Here is an 11,695-nt window from a genome sequence, read left to right as displayed (position 1 = left end):
GTGTAGGAAGCTGGCAATCCAGGTGCATAGCTGAGCAGGCAGACCATATGCCGGTAGCTTGGAGAGAAGACTTCTGTGCCAGACCCTGTCGAAAGCCTTGGAGATATCGAGGCTGACAGCCAACGATTCTCCATGCTTGTCGATAGCTTCACCCCAGAGGTGTGTTACGTACGCTAGAAGATCACCTGTGGACCGTTTTGGTCGAAACCCGTACTGACGATCATTAATCAGACAGTGATCTTCTAGGTAATGGATCAGTTGGTTGTTTAAAATCCGTTCCATCACCTTACAAAGTACTGAGGTGATAGCTATTGGCCGATAATTTGCCGGGTCAGACCGATCCCCTTTTTTGGGAACCGCTTGCACATTAGCTCTTCTCCAAGCCTCCGGCACACTTCCCGAAGAGAGAGAAAGTTGGAACAGGCGCGTTAACACAGGAGACAGCTCCGCTGCGCACTTCTTTAGCACTATGGCTGGTATTCCATCGGGACCGCTAGCTTTCCGTACATCAAGTGATTGCAGCTCCGCACGCACATCACGTTGCCTGATTTTAATGTCAGGCATCGTATGGCCACATGCAGGTATTGTAGGTGGCAGTGCACTACAATCATCGATGACGGAATTGTCGGCAAAGAGTTTAGCCAGGAGATCAGCTTGCTCTTGCGGACTGTGAGCTAGCGATCCGTCCGGATTTCTGAGCGGTGGCAGCGAAGGTTGGCAGAAATTGTTTTGCACAGACTTGGTCAGACGCCAGAAGCTACGGGAGCCCCTAGGATGCGAAACAAGGTCATGACCAATCTGTACAATGCGCTGTGCATCCGCTCTCGTGTATGCCTTTCTACAGGACTTGGAATTTTTATTGTAGTTTGCTTTCAGTGAGTCAATGTTAGATGCCCCGCTAATGCAGCCGTTGATCCACTTGCGATATGCCGCCTGCTTAGATGATACAGCATCGGCACATTCACGAGTGAACCAACGGTTACGCGTACTCCTACTGACGAGATCTGAGCTAGGAATATAGTATTCCATTCCCAGCATGATCTCGCCAGCAACAGCAGCGGCACTAGCTGTCGGGTCATTCCCACTGAAACAACGTTCCTTCCAAGGGACCGACGCATAGTAATCGCGCATACCGTCCCAAGCCGCCGACTTATAGTGCCAAACGCGACGTTTGCATACCGCTAGTGGCGGAAGCTTGGCCTGTGGCACTCTGGTAGAAATAAGGCTGTGATCCGAAGAGCCAAGAGGAGCCTGAACCACAACCTGATATTCCACCGGGTGAGAAGTCAGCAGAAGGTCCAGTAGAGAAGGTGCTTGCCCATCAATGTCCCAGACATTGATGGGCAAGCACCTTCCTTTCATCCTGGTGGGCTGATCAACCAGTTGGGTCAAGTCATGTGTGAGAGCAAAAGCATGAGCAGTCTTTCCAGCATGGTCAGTTTTGAGGGATTTCAACCAGGATTCGTGGTGAGCATTAAAATCCCCCAAAAACACCAATTCCGCGTTAGGAAATTGCTCTTGCGCAGCATCTGCCACCCGACTAAGATGGTCAAATAATCGGCTTGTCTCCAAGTCACCATTGTGGGATCTGTAGAGGCACACGTAGACTCGGCTCTGACGAACCAGGTCCACACGTACCACCAACATGGAGAAGGAGGGGTCCTCCAAGCAGCGCAGTCGGTGACAGCAAACATCCGTCCTGACGAACAAGCATACTCCGACTTTCGCTTTGAAGGATTCTTCAAGCGTGTAGCCGGGATAATTAAGGTAGCTGGTATCGGCAGGACGGAGTATTTGTGTCTCCGTGAGAAACAACATTGCTAGAAAAGGGTAGGAGTAAAAAAACAAGCAACACCACTTTTAAAAGCTCTTAAAGATTTTTTTATTTTTATAGTATAAATATTTATTTAAAACAAGTTAATTTATAATATATTATGTGTATATGACCTACTCTACCCACCAGATAGTGAATCCTCTTTAAAATTACTTATCACTTGAACTATTTGTCACTTTAAAACTACACAACAACAATGGAATCTATCAAGGAGTCTCTGGCTGCAATGACCGACTTATTCAACAGCCGTATGAATGAATTCCAGCAAGACTTACAGAGGACAACAACACCTGCAACTGTGCCTTCTCTTTCATCGGAGTTCAATTCTTTTAAGTCTTTTGTTCTCACTGCACTAAGTGGACTTCAGCGACAAATTGAGTTTCTCGCCAGGGAAATGGATCGGACTGAAATGCAGAGACGTCGAAAAGTGCTTCTTTTCCATGGTGTTAGCGAAGAGAGATCCGAGGATGCCACTGCTCGCGTTACCAGCCTTGTTGCGGAGCACTTGGACTTGCCAAATTTTTCTACCAGCAGTATCAAATCTTGTCATCGCTTGGGAAGACCTTTGGACAGCAAGCCCAGACCTATAGTGGTCAAATTTACCGAGACTGCTATTAGGGATAAGGTCTGGTTCGCCAAAACGAAGTTGAAGGGCACCGGTGTCACAGAGTCAGAGTTCCTGACGAAAAGCCGACACAATGTGTTTTTGGAGGCCAGGAAGCGGTTCGGCATCAACAAGTGTTGGACACGAGACGGTTTGATACACATTATCGCCCCAGATGGATCTAGACATTGTGCCGAATGTTTATCTGATCTTGACTCGATTTCAACTTGTAAGTCCCCAGTCCAAAAAATTCCCATGGCAAACACTAGCGATAAAGTTGTATTGCAGAGGTCAAAGCGCGTAGTTAAGAAATAGTTATTTTATATTTATCTTTCTTCTTATTATTGTTTGTTTTTCTATAATTTTAAAACTATTTCTCTGTCTACCTGCTTTCGATTTAATTTTTGTGTTGTGTAAAACTATTTACGAATCTATTTAGTTAAAAGTTAACGTCATTCTGACGTTTGTCAATCAGGCGCCATAGTTTTCTTTCTTTGGATGGTTAGTTTTTTAGTTCTATACTAGACATTTATAAAGATCGTCTCTACTTCATTTTCATATTCGATATAGATAGATAATAGATAAATATAGATATAATATAATAATATTCCTTTTTAGTAAAAATTGTTGTTATGGCAGCCTGATAAATATCTGATTTTTTTTTTGTTAATGTTAGTTTTTAATGTTATTATTGTTTCTATTTTGTTATGTTTGTGTTTAAGTGATTATCCCTAGACAATTGGCGGGTGAGTGTTCATATGAAATTAATTAACGTATAATTATTCATTTACCTATTTTTATTTTGTAATTATAGAATTAATATATATTATTATTATTTTACATATATATTTTATATATTTATCTTTATATTTTTACTTATTTTATTTGCTGAATATTTAATTTAAAAATGTCTAGAAACAATGACGATTTGGACGAAACTTTTCTTTCTTTTTCTTCTGATGGATTGAGCAGTAATGACAGCTTTCATAGTATCATTCGCTCGGTGAAACTATAAATTCTTTATTCTCAGACTGTCTAAAATATTTTAATGTTATCCATATTAATGCTCAGAGTATTCCTGCACATTATCCTGATATGTTATCATCATTCGATTGCAATAAAATACATGCTATCCTCGTATCTGAGTCCTGGCTTAAACCCTGCTTACCTTCTACTTCCTACTCTCTTCCTGGATTTCATTTGATCCGTAACGACCGTGTAGGTCGGGCAGGTGGTGGAGTGGCGATCTATCTCCGTTCTCACATTCCATTTTCAATTATAAGTCAATCGACACCTCTGTCCGTTGAAGGGGCTGAACACCTTTTTATTGAGGTTATCTTTGGTCATATTAAGATGTTATTAGGTGTTTACTATAGTCCTAACCTCACAGTCGATTACTTTTCATCATTTGAAATCCTTCTAGAGCGATTTAAACCGTTGTATGCCCATACCATTCTTATGGGAGATTTTAATACATGTCTCTTAAAAAATGACCATCGCTCTAGTCTGTTGAAATCTGTACTGAATAGTGCAGATTTACAAATCCTACCCCTATCTGCTACTCATTCCTTCCCTAACTCTATCCCTTCTCTTCTCGACTTAATTTTGGTCTCTTCCGTTGATCATGTTGAAAAGCATGGGCAGTGCTCCGCCCTTGCTTTTTCATATCATGATCTTCTTTATCTTTCCTATAAAATCAAACCACCCAAAGCAAAATCGAGAATTCTTCTGCAGCGTAATTTTGGTGGAATGGATTTGAATAGTCTGCGGGAGGATGCTGCCAACATTGATTGGAGTGTTATTTTAAATGTTGATACAGTCAATGAGCAAGTTACAGTTTTTAATTCCCTATTAACTCAACTGTATGATTTACATGCACCAATTCGTCCTGTCTGGCTAAAACACCTTCCTGCACCTTGGCTCACCCCAGAAATAAAGAAGCTCCAAGTAAGAAAGAATATTGCCAAGGCTAAGTATAGGTGTAATCCGACTGACACAAATCGCGACAAGTATCTGAATGTTCGCAATCGCTGCAACAGGCTATGTAGAGATAGTCAACGACGCCATATCCATAAATCTATAGCTGAGGAAGAGGAGTCAGCTAGAGTCTGGAAATTTCTCAAGTCCTTAGGAGTTGGAAAATCATCTAAAAATATAAATACTCACAATATTAATTTAAATGAATTAAATAATCATTTTTCGTCCTCTCAAACTTTCGACACTGCTGTGAAGTCTAATACTTTAAAAGAAATTTCTGCTAAATCAACTCCTGAAAATTCTCCTTTTTTCTTTAGTCAATTTACTGATAGTGATGTTAAGAAGAACATTTTAGCAATAAATTCTGATGCTATTGGTTCGGATTGCATTAGTCGTAAGATGATCCTCCCAATATAATAAATAACTGCTGGCGTTCCACAAGGTGGCGTGTTGTCTCCCCTCTTGTTTTCGGTCCTTATAAGTACCATCACTTCTCATATATCTTCTCTCTATCACCTGTATGCAGATGATCTTCAGATCTATTCACAAAGTAAAATTGCGAACCTTCCTGAAACTATACATTTAGTTAATAATGATTTATTAAATATTTCTAAGTGGTCTACTGCATTTGGATTACGAGTAAACCCAAATTAAACACAGGTGCTGATTATTGGTAGTTCAAAATTAATTTCTCGTATATCTTTTTCGGATCTCCCGGTTGTACACTTTAACGGTGTTAACATACCGTTCAGTGCTACAGCTAGGAATTTGGGAATTTCCTTTGACCAGCACCTGTCTTGGGAACCACAGATAAGTGAGGTTAGTAAAAAAATTTTTGCAGCCTTTGGCTCCCTTCGAAGGTTACGCAACTTTCTACCCATCCCTACCAAAATTATGTTAGCACAGTCACTCCTACTACCAATTCTCGATTATGCTGACGCATGTTATCTTGATCTAAAAGAGGAGCAACTTAATAAACTTGAGCGTCTCCAAAATCTTTGCATCCGATTCATATTTGGTCTTCGTAAATATGATCACGTTTCTGAATTTCGTAAAAAGCTCAAGTGGCTCCCAATCCGGCTTCGCAGGAATACTCACATCCTTCAACTTCTGTACTGTATTCTGTTCAATCCGTCTTCTCCTTCATATCTAAAAGAACGTTTTCAATTTCTTAGTTCTTCACATAGCCATAATCTTCGTTCTGAAGAGAATTTGATTTTAAAAATACCACCTCATACAACATCTTTTTATAGTGACTCATTTACAGTCCATTCAATTCGTCTTTGGAACTCTCTTCCACTAGAAGCAAGACGTGCACCAACTATTACTTCTTTTAAAAAAATGATAAAAGAGCACTATCTTGCTTCATGAAGAAATACTGCAATTAAATATTTTATTTATTATGTAAGTATCTATAGTATGTCAATCAATCAATCAACAGCCAATCGTTCTCCACTGCTGAACATAGGCCTCTCCCAAGGTGCGCCAAAGCTCCCTGTCCTCCGCCTTCCGCATCCAGTTGGTGCCCGCCACCTTCTTAAGGTCGTCGGTCCACCTGGCTGGAGGGCGCCCTACGCTGCGCTTGCCGATTCGCGGTCTCCACTCTAGGACTCGTCTGCTCCAACGGCCATCGGTCCTACGACATACGTGACCAGCCCACTGCCACTTCAGCCTGCTAATTTTGCAAGCTTTGTCGGTAACTCCGGTTCTTTTCCGGATAATCTCATTTCTGATCTTATCCTTCAAAGATACTCCGAGCATAGCTCGCTCCATAGCACGCTGAGCGACTTTGAATTTGTGGACTAGTCCCGCAGTTAGTGTCCACGTTTCGGCACCGTATGTCATGGCAGGTAAGACGCATTGGTTGAAGACTTTCGTCTTCAAACATTGCGGTATAGACGACTTGAGGACTTGACGAAGGTTGCCAAATGCTGCCCATCCCAAGCGAATTCTTCGATCGGCTTCCTTCTCGAAGTCTATATATCTATAGTATGTAAATGTATATATTTATAATGTGTATGTATATTATATTATTATATAATTATATATTTATAGAATATTTATTTATGTATCGTATATATACATATATATATATTGTATCTATTTTTTTTTATGTATTAAATAATTTGTACACCCCTACCATCCTATCTCTCTCCTCTACTAAAGGTTGCCTGGAAGAGATCACTGTTTTAGCGATAAGGCCGCCTATTGTACATTTTTCTTTTCTTTGTTTTTGTTTTACTCCTATTATTTTTGTCTATATTGGTGTGCAATAAAGAGTATATAAATAAAAATATAAATTGCTGGCCGTGCTGTCTCGAGATGGTGGTGGACAGCGTTGAGGTTAGTGTGGAGTCCTCGGATGTTAGAGAACTCGACCTCAAACAGCGAGGGTATGGTGGGGGTGTGCACCGTTGTACGACCGTTATTTCTTTTTTGTTGCGCCATTTGGGAAAAATGAAATGGAAAAGAGACGTGAAGCGAGCGATGTATTGCCACGATAGGGATGGGCAAAGTGTGGAGGCGTGTTTCCCCAAGTGGTTGCCAAAAGGAAAAATACACTGACCCGCCGGACGGAAGGGCCCCCGAACCCCCCCGGAAGTGGCCGCCGGGACCCCACCTACCGGTCACCAACCGGCACGACGGTCCACCCCGAGATTATGCGTGGCCTGGTGGGGCAGCCTCACGAGCTGGTTAGGCACGCTCGGGCCCCTGTACTATGCCACGGGCGGCCAGCGGAACAGCCGTTTCTTCGGGTCTCCCTGACCGGCAGGTCAATACAGTTTCCCCCGGCATTGGTTCAACAGCCGTCTCCAACCGGACCAACACCCATTGCGGCAATACTCGCTCGGGCTCTGGCTGTACGCTGGCTGACCTCGAAACGCGGCTGCAAGCCACTTCACGAGTTTTTCACCATGCGTACGGTGGTAACAAGCCAGGCGGATGTTAGCATCCTACCACCAGATGAGCAGATGGTCGCTCAGATATCCCTTAGTCGCCTCTTACGACACCCATGGGAAAGAGAGGGGCAGTGAAATGTATTCTTTCTCCGTCACTGCACGGATAATGCTTTTATATAATATCAAATGGTTTTTTCTAACAAAATAATGGATTTTACTTACTTTATATTTTATTTTCTCTTTTTTAGAATATTTATAGAAAGGCTTGTTTTTAAAAATGTTTTTACTATAATATAAATTTAATAATGAACCAATTAACAACGATGAACCGATCAATTCATATGCAAAACTATGTATTCATCAACAATAAAAATAATTAATAAAAAAAACACTTCAATTTTTGTATAAAATAATATCCATATTCCACAAGCAATGGAACAATCAGTCTTGATACTTGAGCGTTAACATTTTTGATACATTTTAGATATATTAGTCCTGAATGACTATTAACGCACAGACAGTCTAGAAGCTGCAATTTGGAACATAGATTTTTTTTATAGTATAGGTAGGTGGACGAGCATCTGGGCCACCTGATGGTAAGTGGTCACCAACTCCCATAGACATTGATATTGTAAGAAATGTTAACCATCGCTTACATCGCCAATGCGTCACCGACCTTGGGAACTAAAATGTTATGTCCCTTGTGCCTGTAATTACACTGGCTCACTCACCCTTTGAACACAACAACACACAACAATACCAAGTACTGCTGTTTTGCGGTAGAATGTCTGATGAGTGGGTGGTACTTACCTAGACGAGCTTGCACCAAACCCCTACTACCAGTAAAAACCTAAGCATCTGCTAAAAAAGGATTTTTGGTAATCTCAATTTTAAGGAAAATGTATGGGGTGAGTAACTTTATATGGATTTTATATAAGTCATAAGTTCCTGCCTGTTCCGACTTATGACGTTTTATATTATATGAATTGTATTATCTCCGATGTACTTGAAATGCTACACGTGACTGCTACATGTGTCGAACATAATAAAATGCCGACCTCTCCTGGTGAGCCGATAATTTTTATTGCTTTATACATATGCATATGTAAATACGTACTCGTGTTACGCGTTCAAAAATTATTCTTGGAAATTTATTTGTTTGTTTAAAAAAAACGGGATATGATGGAGAAATTTTCCTTGGTATAGCCGTGGATGGGATTCCAGTGAGCGCTATCAATAAAATTTAGTTTTGCAAATGCCGATCACTATTGTACGTGAGTAATTATAATAGATAAATTATATTATAAGCTTAAATAGTCCCCAGCCTTGAATAGTCAGTTCTTCTCGATCACTCAAACATTATTTTAAATTTCTAAATGTTAAAAAGCTCCCTTGGCCAATCACCGAATTTTCACATATGTATATTTTATTTAGCTGCCGCCGCCGCACGTTCTAGAAGTTTCTTCAAAATGGCGCGAAAATATTGTCGTCGTTGATTGGTCGAACGATATCCCAATATCAATATGGGAGGGAGACAAATATGGTTTTGTTATAAGTTGGAAAGAGGTAGGAGTTGTGTTCCGGTTTGAATGGTGAGTGAGCCAGTGTAATTACAGGCACAAGGGACATAAAATCTTAGTTCCCAAGGTTGGTGGCGCATTGGATATGTAAGCGATGGTTGACATTTCTTACAATGCCAATGTCTAAGAGCGTTGGTGACCACTTACCATCAGGTGGCCCATATGCTCGTCCGCCTTCCTATTCTATAAAAAAAAAAAAAAAAAAAAAAAAAAAGGCTTATTCACCTTTCAAAACGAAACGCAACAATACTACGTTATACATATTGCTGTTTGGCGCTAGAGTAAAGTTTACATATATATGTATAACAACATTTTGTTAACACTAACTTTGTTAATTAGTTAACAAAGATAGTATAAACAAAATGTTCGTAGTCAATTTAAATAAGTGTTCTTGTATCAAAACTTATTTGTGCGCAATGATATTTAAGTCCGTGGACTTCTATAAATATAGATTTATATCTTAAAAATAATGTGTTGATATGTACTTCACATTAGAACATTCGTTATATAAAAATAAAGTTGTACTATGTAGCTAGAACGCGTGAATCTTAACCGATGATCGTGTGTTCAAGCCCGTGCAAGCACCACTGAATTTTCGTATTTATCTAATGCTCGATGGTTTTGGTCCGCGGCTTCACTCGCGTGTTAGGGGGCTTGCACGTTTTAGGTATAAAAAGTAGCCTATGATATTTGGGTTTTAAGCTTGCTTTATACAAAATTTCATCAAAATCGATTCAGTGGCTTAACCGTGAGAGTATAATAGGCAGACAGAGTTACTTTCGCATTTATAATGACTATATATATTAAACAAGAATTCCTTAAAAAATATATATCTGTTTGTTTTACTAATTATACATATAGGTATTACGTATTATATTACTGGAGAGAAGACACCAACGTCAGGCTTGTCTGCCTTCTAGTTCCATAAACTTCATACAAAGCAATGCCTTACAAAGACTCGTATGATACGCATCTATTTATAGACCAGCTTAACGTTTTTCTATTAAATAACGTGCAACGTATAAGGACCATTATAACTGGTTGGTGTCGGTCGGGCATTTACAGTAGGTTTTATGTAATTACGAGCACAACCCGGCTTCACGAGAATTGTAAAAGGTATATATAAAGTAAAATAAAAGAAACAGCCTGTAATTTATTTTTTAAATAGTTAGACAAATGGCACACTATGGTAAGTGATCACCGCTATATAATGAAATAATCATAGGAAAATCTTTGCGTGCAAACGTGGGTCTGAACCCAAAATCATCGGTTGAAACTTAGTGTAGTCTTTCGTCAGTTTGTAGCAGAAATAATTAGTATCTAAATTTCTCTTCGTCAAAGTATCCTCTCCTCCTCATCTTTGAAGATAAGGTTTAGAGCTTATTCCACGCTGCTCTAATTTGGGTTGATGGCTATACATGTGGCCAAAAATAAGAGCCTGTAAATATCACACTGCTGAGCAAAGGCTTTTATGCTTTGGAGCTTATTCAATCACGCTCCAATGCAACTTGCTGGATAAAATTTTTACAGAATTTTATCCGACACATTCAGGTTGTTCACGATGTCCTTAATAACCGAGACGAGATGATTTAGAACCCACAATCACGTTACGTTAGTTACGATTCAGGTATTCTTCCACTGGGTCATCATGTTATCGGCCATCGGCTATGATTTTGATAAACATGTCGCCTTAATTGTAAGCCTTATCATGGACGAAGCTGCGCTCTTAAAATAGTTTTATGACAAACATTACCACAGTAATTATAGGGCCCTTGTATTAATAGTTCAAGTTATGGAGCTGTAGAGGTCAAATGGAAATGCTAGGCATAATTATATAGTTTAAACAAGGTTGTTGCTATGTAACATGACATAATATAATATTATCTTGTTATATACAAACTAGCTGCCTCTACTACATAAGGATCTTATTCCGAGATATTTTTTATTCATATAGACAGACAGGCAGATTAATAAGTCATGAATAAACAAAAAAAATGATCATTGAGTGGGCTTGCACTAAAGATTAACTACTAAATTAGATGTCTTTTAAAGTGAAAAAAATATGTTTCGAAATATAAATAAACAATTTATCCAGTAAAGTTAAGAAGTCTAAGAACCTTCTAGAATCAAGATGATTAAAATAATAATAATAATGTTCTCCAGACCGATTCGACCAAAGCGGCCAATCTCAAGAGAGATTAGCCAACTGCGCAGGAGATATTATAGTACACAAGTGTGTGCCCAAACGCAGGTGCACTATGTATTTCCTAACTTTCGTAATCCGATGGGACGAAAAATCCGACACGACCGGAAATACATTCCAACAGTATATACTTCCAACTTCCAGACACCGGGCTGCTACTGAGAATTTTCTGACGGAAAAACCCAATAACTTTTTATTGGGCCGACCTTGAATTTCCCAGGACCTCCGGGTCTGCGGCTTTGCATGAAGCCACTAGACCAACGAGGCAGTGAGATGCCTTAAAATATCAATGAACTAAAATGATTCTCATCCAAAAAGTTATTTAAAACAGCTGGTTATGTAGAAAGTATTTATTTCTTAATAGACTTGCTTAGACTTGCGACCTATTCCATAAAAAACAGTAAGTATTAAAATCGGTTTACAATTGATGACGATATCACGTAATATGCATACAAAAAAACAATAGAATTGACAAATGACAACCTCCTTTTTGATGTCAACAAAAAGCATACTGCGGTTTCTCTGAAGAGTCTAAGGTTACGTTATGTTGACAAAATAAGGTGAAAGTACGATATTTTTTACAATTTGTATTTATAA

At 39.5% G+C, this 11,695-nt stretch overlaps 1 protein-coding gene across 1 annotated transcript; it reads left to right on the top strand.

Annotated features, from left to right (window-relative positions):
- The first annotated feature begins 1,951 nt into the window (after positions 1 to 1,951).
- LOC126777958 (uncharacterized) lies at positions 1,952 to 2,753 on the top strand. The gene has a single exon (XM_050501279.1). The coding sequence runs from the start codon at positions 2,031 to 2,033 to the stop codon at positions 2,751 to 2,753; it is 723 nt and encodes a 240-aa protein (XP_050357236.1). The 5' UTR covers positions 1,952 to 2,030.
- Positions 2,754 to 11,695: the final 8,942 nt, after the last annotated feature.

This window comes from Nymphalis io, chromosome 24 (assembly GCF_905147045.1).
Source record: "Nymphalis io chromosome 24, ilAglIoxx1.1, whole genome shotgun sequence".
NCBI lineage: Eukaryota > Metazoa > Arthropoda > Insecta > Lepidoptera > Nymphalidae > Nymphalis > Nymphalis io.
This window is presented reverse-complemented; position numbering and strand designations above follow the sequence as displayed.

What these genes read in the sequence shown, in the direction of transcription:
- LOC126777958 (XM_050501279.1), top strand. Translation starts at nt 2,031, where the DNA reads ATGGAATCTATCAAGGAGTCTCTGGCTGCAATGACCGACTTATTCAAC.